Raw genomic sequence first — 15,768 nt, 5'->3', positions numbered from 1 at the left:
AAGTTTCATATTTACCACATCCAGAAGGTGTTCTCCAGTCATATATTTTTACTCCTTGCTTCCTGCAAGTGCTGGCATAAGCACTAAGAGCCTGGCACAGTAATGCTTTAGCACCATCATTTATACAGACGTCATAGATACAGCTGTCAAAGAAATTATTTGGGCTAACTTTGGGGTGACACTCTCTGAAGGGTCCGTCTGCGGCTTTGCTGATGATACCACAATACTGATCTCCTCCATACAAGCCCTTCTTGCTGTCATCACATGTTGGACAGTTTCCACGGCAGAAGTCCCAGCAGAAGGGGTCTCTGTCATTGACTTTCCAGCTCTTGGCCCAATCTAAGACTTCAGTGACTGGTTTATTGTCTATGGAAATCTTGTCATCTTTGGGATCTTGGTTGAAGTTACCACAGAGGCCACCAGTAGCACCATAATAGCTGCTGGGAAGGGTGACCACCACATGCCAGTTATATTCGTAAGTTACTTGTAGACCAAAATCTGTACGCACTACAACATAAAGACCACTAATGCTTGCAGAGATCTTTCCATCTAGTAATGTTACAGGCAGATTAGTGACAACATCATTTATCTATATGGGGAAACAGTGGAAAAAGAGATAAGAATACCAGTCATCTTAATGCCTTGTGGCATGCAGTATAGCAATATAATAACCTACAGTACCCATGTATACAATCTATTCTGATTTAAACATTTTAGATGATGTACCTCCCATTTCTTAGATTTGATGCTGGTAGTTTTTAACTTCATATCCATATATAACACAAAAACAAATGGATGGGAAACTTACCCTAACTTTGCCAAACTCGCCCTTCAGAATGGAGATCTTATATTCATACACGTAGATATTGACAAGCCTGACATAGGCCACTGCCTGATTCCCTCTGTTATCATTCTTTTCATCAATTGTAAAGGGCACCAAGCTGGCATCATCGCCAATGTATTTAGATAGAATGTATGAACATGTGCCCTGAAAGTCAAAGGTGTAACCATCAAAGGTGCTGTAGTGAGGGTCACCCCATCCCCAACAGGTGCCTGTGTAATCAGGGACACAGACTGGATTTCCATCTTGAATCTTGCAGGTCTCCTTGGTCCTACATTTCATGGATTTGCATGGATCTGGAAATAAATAATGTATTATTTGTGATAAATACAGTAATGTCTACATTTTTCATGCAGAATAGTAAATCTATTAAGAAAGAGAAGGAAAATTAAAAACTTCCAATTACAAGAACAAAACTTTTTTTTGAGGTCATGGAATGGAAATTCACCAATTTAAACAAATTACTTGTTTGCCTGAGATGGGTGAAGGAAGCAGAACCAATGCTGCTTATAAATCATCAACTGGACAAGGTAGGACTACTGTGGAGTTTATTCCCAAAAGTCTGATATCCAATATTCATCGTTAACAGACATGCAGTTTAATGTCCATCCATGATAAATATTAACTTTTTCACTTTAAAACTTAAACAAAGGGAACAAATAACTATACATATTACAGGGAAAGCTCTACTGAACAATGGCCCAAGCTGTTTACAAAAAAAACCCTGTTATTATTTATGCACATAGAGCACAGCTGAGATCTGCTAAGGTATCTGACCTTATTTCCCCCTGTAGATACTAGAATAAAATAGAAGGGGCTCTGAAGATTCTCACTGACAAGTTACCACATTCTGTGTATAACAAAGCTCTTGAAATGTTTTACACAAAGGCTCTGATCTGTAATTCCTAATTTACAGTTTTCTTTTTTCAATTACTTTATCAGAGTAATATATTATATGCAGATACTGGGCTTACAGTACGTAATAAAGTAATGCATTTTAATGACTGACCCCCTACTACTTATTACTTTGTTAGTCTTTCGAGCAGTCCCAGAGTAAATACCAACCTATCTTAACACTGCACTGCGCTGTATTTTAACATGGAGACTTGGTTTTACCTATATTGATACATCCAACCACGCCATCCTTAATCTGACATTTTTCATCACTGGCACAACCAGTGTCCTTGCATTCAAGAGCACCCGCTGGGCTACAGGTGCAGACTTCTTTGCAGTCACTGGATAAGACCTTCTCCATCGGCTGTGAAAATACAGTAGAATATCCTCAGCATTTATACATTTAGCAGATTAGGGTGGATAAGAATTAATATAATGGAGAAACTATACATAAAAAGCAAGGAAGATGCGACAGAGGGGAAAATTAGTCAAATAAGGCATGATACATGTAGAATGAAATACAACATTAAAAACACTTACGTGCAGTGTATAGAGATAACTTTTGAGAAATGGAAACAATAAATAAAACGAAACTAGATAAATCTGTATATACATAAATGATAAAGGCTCGCTTTTCCCATATTTTACTAATGTCAAAAGCAAGCTACTATCCCACCCAGTAGTATGAACACGATGCACAAGATACTCACCCGGTAGTATTTGCCATTTTGGAAGCAGCCACAGTTGTCCATTGATACACAGCCCTGTCCATCAAAGTAGAATCTATCATCACACTCACAGCCCTCAGAACAGTAGGTGGGACATTTGACAGGGCTTGTGATGCCAGCGCACGTTGCGGAGCAAACATCTGCACAAACCTTGTATTTGCTATTGGCTGGGCAGCTAAGAGCTAATTTGGAGATAGAAAGGAAATGTTTGTGGCACTTTGAAATGAAGAAATTAATACTTTGTTCTTAAATATCATGACTATTGTACACAGTGCTGAGCATAGAAAAATAACAGAGACACTGTCCCTGTCCTAAAGAACATACTATGGTAGTACCCAAGACATATGAAGATAATCTGACTTTCTACTGTTCACAGGCAGGAAGTATAAGTAACCGAGGCTGGAGTTTTTCTTCTCTTTTTCTTATTTGTATATTTAAAGCATGTGACAATGTATAATTCTACATTATTGCCTTAGCAGACTAGCGTTTGGTGCTTCTATTATAAATCTGTAAAAATCCTGATTGTGTGCCTAACTAAATGGCCGCCTTTCAGTTCCAATCAATCCTACAGTCAGTGTAACTCAACAGCTACAATGCATATATTATAAATATATACTGTATGTATATAATTATTATATACATAATATATATTATAGGCTAAAGCAGTAAAATTCTGGGCATTACTGAAATCCCTGCCCTCTGATTGGTCAGAATTCCGGGCATTATTCATTCAGTAATGCCCAGAATTTTTGCCAACTTGCCAACTCACCTCAAAGCAGAGATGCAGAGGCTCACGCTGAGAAATAAAACGGCAAGTTTAAATCTTAACTGCAGCAGCCCTGCTCTCCTCACAGATCACATTGAACAAGCAGTCTCTCCCCCTCTCTCTCACAGCTGCTAGTGCTGTCAAAAGCTGCCTTGTCCCAACTGGTAACTTTGTTGCTTGCAACAAAGTAATGTTTCTAACCACATTTATTGACTGTGCTACTGTAAGGTAATTTGTATTTCTTTTTATTTAATTGTAGTTAATATCACAGTCCCCCCACTACTCTCCCACATCCCCCCTCCATCCACCTCTCCCCCTCCATTCCCCCCAATTCTCCCCTCACCCATTTTCTCCCCTCTCCCCCCTCACCTCTCTCTCCCCCATCACCTCTCTCTCCCCCCTCACCTCTCTCTCTCTCCCCCTCACCGCTCTCTCTCCCCCTCACCTCTCTCTCTCCCCCTCACCTCTCTCTCTCCCCCTCACCTCTCTCTCTCCCCCTCACCTCTCTTTCTCCCCCTCACCTCTCTTCATATACACTGATAAAAATCAATGACTACAAAAATGTATCTTTTTTATGAAAAATTAAAAAAAGCCTACATTTAGCCTATAATAGTAATAATCCCTTCAGAACAGAGCATTACTGGCCAATAATGCCATGGCTGGGTTAAAGTCCCTCGGCTTCGCCTCGGGACGTCAACTCTTCCAGCCAGGGCATTATTGGCCAGTAATGCCTTGTTCTGAAGGGATTATTACTTAATTATAATATATATATTACTACGGTAACATTATCTATTGTTACAGTTTACAGCTCAAAATGCTGTGAACATCGGCAACAAATTGTCATAAACAGGAAAGTGTTGGAAATATTTTGCACTGCTTGGGAGGTGGACTAAAAGGTGCTATAAAAATCAAGGGTTCTTTAAAATCCATTAAAAATGTTGAGAGGAATTTAAAACAATGCATATAATGCCACAGAACTTATTTCTTAAAAATAAAATAAAATTTTGCATGCTTTGCTGCTTTAACCATGCTACCTTCCTAAATATACACACGCACACATACTGTACAGTAGAAGCCATCAGATAGAGCTCCTAAATCAAAATTAGAGCATAATACAAAAAGATTTTACTCACGGCAGAATGCTGAAGTTCTCCATGTTTGGATGGTGACACCAGCTGCTTGGCAGGCAGCAACATAACTCTGAATACTTTGACATAGGATTTTGACATCTCCAAGACCAGCACACAGGTCAAACATACAGTTGTTGAAATAGGTATCAGGATTAACAGTGGCATAACAAGCACTCAGTGGACCATCACTCTTCTTCAGGAACCCACAGTTGTTATCTGATTTGAAGATTTCTTTTTTCTTGTCATCACAGGCTGGGCAAGCATTGCCACTTCCACCGCATCCATCATCACAGGTCACACCAGGAATCTGAACCTTCCAGGATGCCCCAAAGGCAGTGGCATCTGGGGCCAAATTCTTGTTGGGGAGTTGGAACTCATCATTTTTATTTTCATTGTAATTGCCACACAGGCCCCCTAATTGGCCTTTGTAGTTTCCTGGAACAGTGACCACGACATGATAAACCAGATCATAGTTGACTACAATACCAAAGTCTGTTTCAATAAGGGCTCTCATGCCACGCTGGTAGGCTCGGATCTTGCCGCCTTCCAAGGTTAATGGGAGGTTGTTGAACACTCCATTGACCTAAGAGAGAAACAAACAGCAGATCTTGTAATCTACAGTAAGTACAATATTCTCTGGTCCGCCTACAGTATTTATCAGTTGTAGCAATGTCAGCTAGCTGCACAAACTAAACTTTTCTAAATCGGGTAGCAGCCACAGCTGCTATTTCCAACTAGAACATTTTGATTTCCAGCCATAAATTACACCATTAGAAATAATTTCCACTTTTCACTACTTCCACGTCTAAATTCTGTCTCTTTTATGAAGATTTCCCTTTGTTTCCATCTGCCTAAATAATAATTGATTTATATGTCTGTTGCCTTTAGGCAGTTAAACATTATTCTCATAAGTCTTCTTCATCCTTATTCATATGTGCACAAAGCTTTTATTTTTGGGTAGTTCAATGTATGACTGAGGGAACTTCTGGACATATCAGGTTTAAGGAATAACCAATTGAATTGCATTATGTGCACATATGCTTTTTTTTTTATTTATGAATAGAATGGTGGATGGTTGCCTTACAAACCTGGTCACAGGAGAGTTAAAGAACCATGGATATACGTATGGTATTGTAGAAGAGTACAATTATATTTGTAGTGTCTGATTTCTAGAACACTCCAATTTTGACTTACCTTGATTACACCTTTGCTGTTATATTGAAGAATAAGGGTGTAACCATAGACTTCAAGAGACACCAGCTTGGTGACAGCAACCTGTCCATTACCCCATTTTTCATTTTTAACATTGATGGCAAAGGGTACCAAATTGGCATTGTTTGTGATGCTCTTTGTGAGTGTGTAGGTGCAGGTGCCTTGGAAGTCGAAGGAAAGACCATCAAAAGACAAGTAGTGAGGGTCACCAGCTGCCATACATTTGGCAGAACCAATAGCTTGGCATTTCATGAGTCCATCAATCACTTTGCATTCTTCATTTGGGCCACAAGAGAAAGCCTTGCACTCGACCGCTCCACTGTTAGTACATGAGCATTGCTGGCTGCACATCCCATTGGGGAAAAAGGTTTCACCAGACTTGTAGTATTGTCCATTGTAATTGCAGCCACACTGGGATATGGGGACACAATCTCCACCACTAAGGATGAAACCATCATCACAGACACAGCCCTCTGAGCATGCAGGGTTGCATCCCAATGGAGGAGAAAGAGTTAGGCAAGTTGGAGCACATCCAGAAGCACACACATCATAGTGGCTGTTTTTACCACAGTATGGACCTGCAATTGAAATTAAAAACATGTTACTCAAATGTAAGCAAGATGGAGGATGCACATTCTTCATATAAATTAATTTAGAGACATTGATTTAGTGGCACATTCATAGAAGCACATCCGCCTCAAACAAATGTAGTACTTTAAACACAAATCTATGTTTTGTATATATAAATCTAAGGTTAAAATAAACCCTAGTTACTAATTCAGACACAGAACTTACTGCAGAATTTGGCAGATCTCCAGGGCTTTACTGTGACACCAGCATCTTGACAAGAGGTTGCATAGCTAGCGATGACCTTGCACAGAACATCTTGCCGCCCAACGTAGAAGCAGGCGTCATACACACAATCCTTGAAGCTGCCTTTTGGGTCAATCTTGGCATGGCAATCACTGAAAGGTCCACTTGTGTCCACTAGGACGCCACAACCCTCTCGGTTAGAGCGTTGACGCACTTCTAGTTCTGCTAGATTGGAGCAATCTCCCTTATCATCTTCTGTACACCCAGGTACATTTTGTACCTTCCAGCTTTTACCAAATATTGTTGGGTTGAGTGCGACTTGGGTGTTGCTCATCATAAATTCATTGCTCTTGTCACCATCAAAGTCACCACAAAGACCACACACGGCGCCTGCATAAGAACTGGGAACTGTGACAGCAACGCGGCTTTCCCAGTTAAAGGTGACTCGCAAACCAAAGTTTGTCTGGAGGATGGCATTAAAGCCCTGTTTGTAGATAGAAAGCTTGCCTTTGTCAACAATGAAGGGGAGATTGGTCAAAACTCCATCCAACTGGGAGGACAAACAGAGTGAAAATTACATGATAGATCAGTATTGTGACATACAAAAAACATCACTTTGCTTTGTTGCTGATGCTACACTGGTGACACACTTTATTCGAGCTCGGCTAGTCCCACGAATTCGGGTATACCCGGGTGTATTGAGGTTTGTGACTGTTTTCTGCCCGAGTGCATTGAGGTATTTTCCAGGCAGGGATTGAAGCATTTTATTCCCGCTGGCTGCAATACTGCACAGTATATATATATATATACTGCATTACAATTCATGAATTTATGCCATCTGGTAGACACGCGAAGCATTGCAGCCTATTAAATCCTAATCATTATCATTTAACAGATCAGCCGCCCGTCAGCCAGGCATGAACCCAGGCTGGGAAGGCAAATGCAACGGGGCTTGTCAGAGGTGAGGAGCGGCGCATTCCAGGTATCTGCCAGGTACATACTGGGTATTTGCTCGAATAAAGTGTGTCGGTGCAGTAAATGGTAATATCCTTTTTAGTAAAAATAGAACCTTCGGGCCTCATTCAAGAAAACCCCAATGCTAACTACATCCTGTTATAAAGACAAATTATGTCATTTGTGTCAGATATAATACAAAAAGCAAATATTGTACAGTAATAGGGCCCATATTTAATATGCGGTGCAAAGTCATAAGGCAACTTAAAGCCTAAGCACGTGATTTGCTGTAAGGTGTGTTATGGCTTAGCACTGCTTAGCAAAAATAGGTCTAATTATTTACATTTCGATCCTGTGGAGATAATGGTAAAATGAATGTATTTGTTTTGGATGATTTCAGGATTCTACAAAAAGTCATAGTTAAAACTATACAATGGGGCAGATTTTTTTTACATTTATAGTCATTCTGCATAACTTGTAACTTGTTAAAGCCATGGTGTGTTTTTAGTTTAAAAATCAAAACTGTAAATAAACAAAGGTCTAATCATAACATGGATTAATTGGGTTGCAGTTCCATCAACCACTTACCACAATCATGTCTGGGTATTGCTTGCTTATGACAATATCGAAATTGCAGATCTTAACCTGCACTGACGTGACATAAGATACGTCTTTGTGACCTCGGTTCTCATTCTGCACATTGACCTGGAAGTCCACCAAACCTTCAATCTTCTTGCACAGCCGTGCAAACTGATAAATGCATGTACCCATGAAATCATACTTCACCCCATCAAAGGTGATATAGTGGGGATCTCCAGAGGCCGAGCAAGTGCCGTAGGTCAGAGGGTAACAGTCTTGGATGCCGTTGGCCACTGAACACCTCTCATTAGACTTACACTTAGTGGCTTTGCATTCAACCTTCCTGGTGGTGGGATTGCAAGTGCACTGCTTCTCACATTTATTGTCAGCCCAGAACTTCTCATTGGCAATATACAGTCTACCCTCATAGATGCAGCCACAGCTGGCCTTGGAAATGCATTTGCCTTCATCCAGTACATATCCATCCTTACAATCGCAGGTCTCCACACAAGACTCAGAGCAAGTGGATGGGGTAGCATCATCATTGCAGGTGGAGGGGCAAGCATTGCCACAAAGCTTGTACTGGCTGTTTTCAGGGCATGGCATTGCTGGAAAAGACAAAATTAGGTGTAAGCCATTAGTGTACTTGCGAGATCTTCCTATTTCTAAATAACACTTTTCTGAAAAATCTATATATTTTTCTGTGATTAAGGTTCTCTGTTCACAATGCATGCCAAGAAGTGATTAAGATATCACTTTTTTTTCCATTCAATATCTCCTTTATAAGGTTCTTTATGCAGTATGTTCACAGGTATAATTCAATGTACACCAAAGTTGCTCTACTCACTTAAATAGATAAGGGTTTCCATGGGAGTGTCCAACAACACATGCATTGTCATGTTCCTTGGCTAATTGTCAGGGTCCCTTTTCAAACTCACCATCTTGTTGCAATAAGTAACTTAACTGAATTAATAACTGAGTTAGTTTTGTATTTTTTAATATTGTGTTTAAATATACATATATATGAATTACTTCCTACACAGAACCATTCACTAGAGAAGTGCTGAATAGTGTATGTAAAATGATGCAATTGTGTTTTAAGCCTATCTTTATTCTGTGTGGTGTTTTTGATAAAGTTAGGTCCTGACATGTGACAGGTGACCCAGTCTTTAGCCAATGGATATCACACAAGCTCACATCCTTCACAAAATAAGAAGCTGAAGAGTGAAAAGACATGCAATCTAAGATCTCCATCTTGTACTTACGGCATCCAGCAAGCTGTCTCCAGTCTGCAATCTGGATCTTACTTCTCTGGCAGGCATCAGCATAAGTTTTCAAGCTCTGGCACAGGATTTGCTTGAAGCCATCGTTCATACACAAGTCATACACACAGTTGTTCAGGTAGATTTTAGGGTCAATGGTTGAATAGCACTGACTAAAGGGGCCATCCACTGCCTTGGAAATAAGCCCACAACTCTGCTCACTCTCATACTTCCGCTGGAGCTCCATTGAGCATGTCTTGCACTCCCCATTGCAATTGTGCCAGCAGAACCTGTCTCCATCATCCACTTTCCAGCTCTTTCCAAAGTCTGCTAAGTTAGGGGCCTGAGTGCCAGTAGGTGTAGCCATGTCATCAGCAGGATTGCCATTGTAATTGCCACACATGCCAGCAACATTTTCAGAGAAGCTGCTGGAGAGGGTGATCTTGAGGATGGAGTTCCAGTCATAGTACACCTTCAGGGTGAAGTCTGTTTCAATGATGACGGAGGCACCAGATTGATATAGTCGGACTTGCCCATTGTTCAGATTTATGGGAAGGCGTTGACGTTGATTATCCACCTTGAGAGAAGCAAAGAATGAGAAGAATAGTGATGGAACAAATGATTACACTTTATGAATGTGACAATGTTTAGCTGCCTAATGAGAAGCAACATACAGTAGCAAAATAAAGTCTTCCTTCCACAAGGCTAATTCTATATGTGCTGAAGTGGCTGCTTGGGCCGTTTTCAGATGACATTCCCCACTGACCTTCATGGCTTCCATTGACTTCCATGATGACTTGAAGGGCACATATAGAATTAGGCTCATTATGTGTGTTTTTGGTTTTAAGAATCAAAAAGGCATATCATATACAGGCTTATAGTTACATTTTATGTAGTATATTAATCTAGTGAATTAAATTTTGTAAGTGGTGTCTAAATAGCATTTAGTTGGGCATGAGCCTTACAGTATGTCTGAGAATGAAGTACAGTGATGATCATGGGCGTCTGCAGAAATGTTTTCAGGGGGGGGGCATAATTTTAACTAGACAGAGAGAGAGAGAGTGGGTGTGGGGGGGTGTGGGTGACGGGGTGGGTGACTGACACTTGGGTGGGTGGGTGACTGACTGACTCGTGTGTGACTGACACTTGGGTGGGTGACTGACTGACTGACTGTGGGTTGGTGTCTGTATTCATTCACAGACAGACAGACACAAACACACACACTCTCCCTCTCAGACTCTCCCTCTCAGACTCTCCCTCTCAGACTCTCCCTCTCAGACTCTCCCTCTCAGACTCTCCCTCTCAGACTCTCCCTCTCAGACTCTCCCTCTCAGACTCTCCCTCTCAGACTCTCCCTCTCAGACTCTCCCTCTCAGACTCTCCCTCTCAGACTCTCCCTCTCAGACTCTCCCTCTCAGACTCTCCCTCTCAGACTCTCCCTCTCAGACTCTCCCTCTCAGACTCTCCCTCTCAGACTCTCCCTCTCAGACTCTCCCTCTCAGTCTCTCCCTCTCAGTCTCTCCCTCTCAGTCTCTCCCTCTCAGTCTCTCCCTCTCAGTCTCTCCCTCTCAGTCTCTCCCTCTCAGTCTCTCCCTCTCAGTCTCTCCCTCTCAGTCTCTCCCTCTCAGTCTCTCCCTCTCAGTCTCTCCCTCTCAGTCTCTCCCTCTCAGTCTCTCCCTCTCAGTCTCTCCCTCTCAGTCTCTCCCTCTCAGTCTCTCCCTCTCAGTCTCTCCCTCTCAGTCTCTCCCTCTCAGTCTCTCCCTCTCAGTCTCTCCCTCTCAGTCTCTCCCTCTCAGTCTCTCAGTCTCTCCCTCTCAGTCTCTCAGTCTCTCCCTCTCAGTCTCTCAGACTCTCCCTCTCAGTCTCTCAGACTCTCCCTCTCAGTCTCTCAGACTCTCCCTCTCAGTCTCTCAGACTCTCCCTCTCAGTCTCTCAGACTCTCCCTCTCAGTCTCTCAGACTCTCCCTCTCAGTCTCTCAGACTCTCCCTCTCAGTCTCTCAGACTCTCCCTCTCAGTCTCTCAGACTCTCCCTCTCAGTCTCTCAGACTCTCCCTCTCAGTCTCTCAGACTCTCCCTCTCAGTCTCTCAGACTCTCCCTCTCTCAGACTCTCCCTCTCTCAGACTCTCCCTCTCTCAGACTCTCCCTCTCTCAGACTCCCTCTCTCAGACTCTCCCTCTCTCAGACTCTCCCTCTCTCAGACTCTCCCTCTCTCAGACTCTCCCTCTCTCAGACTCTCCCTCTCTCAGACTCTCCCTCTCTCAGACTCTCCCTCTCTCAGACTCTCCCTCTCTCAGACTCTCCCTCTCTCAGACTCTCCCTCTCTCAGACTCTCCCTCTCTCAGACTCTCCCTCTCTCAGACTCTCCCTCTCTCAGACTCTCCCTCTCTCAGACTCTCCCTCTCTCAGACTCTCCCTCTCTCAGACTCTCCCTCTCTCAGACTCTCCCTCTCTCAGACTCTCCCTCTCTCAGACTCTCCCTCTCTCAGACTCTCCCTCTCTCAGACTCTCCCTCTCTCAGACTCTCCCTCTCTCAGACTCTCCCTCTCTCAGACTCTCCCTCTCTCAAGGGTGACCAGACAGCCACACACACCAGACAGCCACACACACCAGACAGCCACACACACACCAGACAGCCACACACACACACCAGACAGCCACACACCACACACACACCAGACAGCCACACACACACACCAGACAGACACACACACAGCCTCAGACACACACCCACACCCACACACAGCCTCAGACACACACACACACACACATACACACACAGCCTCAGACACACCCACACACAGCCTCAGACACACCCACACACACCCTCAGACATACACACACACACAGCCTCAGACACACACACACACAGCCTCAGACACACACACACACACACACACGCCTCAGACAGACACACACACACACACAAAGTGGAGCAAGAGATGCAGCGCCGGATGTAAGTGCCTGGGGACGGGAGGGGGGGGGGAAGGCCGGCGATCCGACCAGCCAGAAGTGCATCACCACTACCCGCCCCCGCGCTCATCTTCCACACCAAGGGGATGGGAGCACCAGGGCAGGAGGGAGCGGAGCAAAAGGGCAGGAGGGAGCACCAGGACAGGAGGGAGCGGAGCACCAGGGCAGGAGGGAGCACCAGGGCAGGAGGGAGCACCAGGGCAGGAGGGAGCACCAGGACAGGAGGGAGCACCAGGACAGGAGGGAGCACCAGGACAGGAGGGAGCGGAGCACCAGGGCAGGAGGGAGCACCAGGACAGGAGGCAACCCCTCCCCCCCCTGGCAGCCGCACCCCTGCACCTACCTACTATCACCCTGGGCGGGTGGGCAGCCACGGAGACCCGGGGAAGAAGGGGGGACACTGCGCAGCCACCAGTAGAGGAGCGGGAAGATTCTGCATCACGGACAGTCACGCGCTCACTAGCAGCAGGCACAGGAAGTGCCGCGAGCGGCTGTGAGCGGGCTCGGGGGGAGGAAGGGGGGGTCCCAGGTGGGGGGGGGAAGCAGGGAAGATACGCGCGCGCTTCCTTGCACATCGTGAGCGCGCTAAATCCTGTCACGCCAGTGCCCTCTGTCCCCCGCTGTTGGCAGCCCAGGATCCAGGGGGGGGCAAGCGCCCCCCCTTACCCCCCACTGCGGACGCCCATGGTGATGATAGCAAAGAAAGCAAATAATGTAAGATAATAAAACTGGTAAGTGGATAACATAACCATATCATAACATATAAAGATGCAAGGCAAGTTGTAAATAGTAAAAAAAATAAGTAAAAGTAAGTAAGAAGTTGCAGAGTTTGCATATTAAATGCTTCCAGTTGGTATTTACATGTTGTCCAGTTTGTCCATTAAATAGATCACAATGTTCCCAATAGGACTGAACAATATAGTAAATAATGTTTGGCCCTTAGTCATGAACTGTGCTGCTTTAAATCCTTTTAAGGTACCAGTGTAGATATTTTAAAAGAGAAGACATACAGTAGTGTAGTGTAGTGAACCATGCTAGTAGCACAAGCCCAAAAGGGGAAACTCCAACCCCGAATGATCTTCACAATTAGTTACTCACCCTCACAAATCCATTTTCAAATCTCACTAAGGAGATAGTGAAGTCATACACCTGTACTTTGACAAAGCTGACATAAGCAACACGGGTGTTGCCACGATTCTCATTCTTGGCCTCCACACTGAAAACAGGGAGGGTGCTGTCAGTACCATATGTCTTGGCAACAGTGTAGGTACAGGTGCCTTGGAAGTCATAGTTGCGACCATCAAAGGTGCGGTAGTGAGGGTCCCCAACTGCCCAGCAAATAGATTCAGACTCGGGTACACAAGTGGGTTTCCCATTTGTGATCTTGCACTTCTCCTTCGATCTGCATTTTACAGCACTGCAGGACGGACCTGAATTAGCTGAGCAGAGGAGATACAGGTCAGCAGCAAATCACAATAAAGATCTTTGATTTAACCCCACTCCCAGCAAAAGAGATACAGAGACAAAGGAGCCTCCTGATAACTGATAGAGTAATGCAGACCTAAAATGGATCCACGAATTCCGACTTCAGGATGCAGAAATGTCTACAATTATTTATTTACATTTTACAATTAATCCCACATTCAATAATTAATTTGTTTGTTATTTATACTGTAGGAAAATTCTAGCAATGATCTGATTAGTTAGCTATTTATTTAGTATGTGTTTACATGTAAGCTACTATACTCTTCAAAATGATGCCGGCTGTTGTCACTACTGTATATTAACATGGACAACAGAAACAGTACTACATTCTGTTTATGAACCTACAGTACAGCAGTGTGATGAGGAAAAGTAATAGTTTAATATAACCGCTGTTTGTTTCTACCCATTCTTAAAATGCAATCACATCCAAATACATCTGTAAGTCAAAAATAATCTCCTATTTTTCCATGTGTGATAATACATAATCAAAATTACTATAGTAGTGAACATTTAATAACATTCTCCTTTCCACACAGAAATACAATAACTGCCAAACTTACTGTTGATGCACATAGCTGGGGACCCATAGCTGTTCAATTTGGTAAGTCCATAAGACAGCACCAAGAAGGGTGAAGCTGGATTTGCCAAAAGATGGAAACTGAATCCTTTGCCTGTGCCGTGGTTTGTCCAGGAGTAATCTGTACCAGGGATATCATTCCACCGCAGGTCTGGAACAGTACGTGAGTCGTAGGTGACTTTAGAAGTGTCTGAAGTTTTTGCTACCAGGATACCGTAGTTATCAAACTCTTGTTGACCATAGATGTAGTAGGATGAACAATAACTGTTAATTGAAGGGATGGTCATCAGAAGGGGGTCATATTCGGTTCCAAATCTATCTTTCCAACCGGTACAGTAGTAGATAACTTGGATTCCGGCACTGGCTGTGATATAAATAGGGGTGTTGGATTGGACTTCTAACTTAATTACTTGTCCTGCAACTAAGTTATTGGATTCTTTTTTTGAGCTGTACTGGTATTCGATCTTTGTTTTCTGGGATGCCACCACAAAGACGATGTCTGAATTGGTCTGGAATATTATGGGGGGTACGATAAAAGCGGTATCCCAGCTGGAGACTGGCATGAGTTGTTCGTAGACATGGTTGCATTTGGTGTTCTTCCATGTGCATGTGTGGCCACTCAAAACAGCCACAGGTTTCTGGGATACCACTCTGCTTCCAGAGAGATCATCGCTGCTCAGGAGTTGAATGGCACTGTAGGCTTCCAGCAGGACAGTGAGCTTGCTTCCAGCTGGATATAGCTTCTCTTGGAAGGTTACTGCTCCTTTGAGGTAGATGTCAACATTGGTGGATTCTGCGCTACTCACCACTGAGATCTCTTTGAAGCCATCATTAGGACCATCCAAAGGAGTCACTACATAGTAATCTGTGCCCAGGTCTTGCACTGGATACACTATGCTAGTATCAGCACTTTGCAGCTTTGAATTCAGGGAAAGGACTGAGATGTCCTTATCAGCCTGGATTATGACTACATTGCTGGTCTTGGAGATTCCTGGTAACTCGGCGCTTGGAGGAATCTGCATGGAGATTGTCTGGCGTTCGTTCACAGGCATGACCTTCTTGAAGCTGGATTTGTTCACCGTTACAGTTACAGAAGTAGGGGAGGAAAAACCGGACATAATTAACTGGAGGTTTGCAGTGCTGTAACTTATCTGATAGTTTTGCATAAAGACGGTAACAAACTCCTTGCCCAGTGGACCTGCTGAGCAGATTCCTGAAATGAGAGCACAAGACAGGTTATTTATAATTTTATCTGTTAAACTTAAACATGTCCCTTGTTGGTTATAGAGGCTAGACAAACACGGAGGCTTATTGTATGTACATAATGGACATAATGATAAGTAAACAGAACCATTTTATACATAGTGTCTGGTTGTGGAGTGAGTCTCTTGAGCTAAAGTGAGTAGAAGTGCAATGTTGCATAAACCATTCATTATTGTTTCACTCTATACAATACAGTAACTAAAATATGAACATTTGAACTTGATTTGTTTGATTTTGGATTTTTACCAAATTATGTAAACAAATCACAATATACAGGACCATGCTAAAATAG

General features: G+C 43.4%; 1 protein-coding gene and 1 long non-coding RNA gene across 2 annotated transcripts in view; one reads left to right on the top strand and one right to left on the bottom strand.

Annotated features, from left to right (window-relative positions):
• Positions 1-15,768, top strand: part of LOC142497813 (uncharacterized) — a 71,653-nt gene that overhangs the window by 25,539 nt on the left and 30,346 nt on the right. The window lies entirely within an intron of this gene.
• Positions 1-15,768, bottom strand: part of LOC142497811 (IgGFc-binding protein-like) — a 46,509-nt gene that overhangs the window by 8,971 nt on the left and 21,770 nt on the right. Inside the window, exons 2-12 of the mRNA XM_075606160.1 lie at positions 14,197-15,426; positions 13,250-13,590; positions 9,183-9,756; positions 7,927-8,525; positions 6,367-6,934; positions 5,554-6,149; positions 4,363-4,942; positions 2,446-2,645; positions 1,958-2,099; positions 809-1,137; positions 16-589 (exon numbers count right to left, since the gene is read on the bottom strand). Of these exons, the coding sequence (XP_075462275.1) occupies positions 16-589; positions 809-1,137; positions 1,958-2,099; positions 2,446-2,645; positions 4,363-4,942; positions 5,554-6,149; positions 6,367-6,934; positions 7,927-8,525; positions 9,183-9,756; positions 13,250-13,590; positions 14,197-15,426 (5,733 nt within the window). The remainder of the gene's footprint in view (positions 1-15; positions 590-808; positions 1,138-1,957; positions 2,100-2,445; positions 2,646-4,362; positions 4,943-5,553; positions 6,150-6,366; positions 6,935-7,926; positions 8,526-9,182; positions 9,757-13,249; positions 13,591-14,196; positions 15,427-15,768) is intronic.

This window comes from Ascaphus truei, chromosome 6 (assembly GCF_040206685.1).
Source record: "Ascaphus truei isolate aAscTru1 chromosome 6, aAscTru1.hap1, whole genome shotgun sequence".
Taxonomy (NCBI): domain Eukaryota; kingdom Metazoa; phylum Chordata; class Amphibia; order Anura; family Ascaphidae; genus Ascaphus; species Ascaphus truei.
Note: the sequence above shows the minus strand (reverse complement) of the source record. Positions and strands in the feature narration are given on the sequence as shown.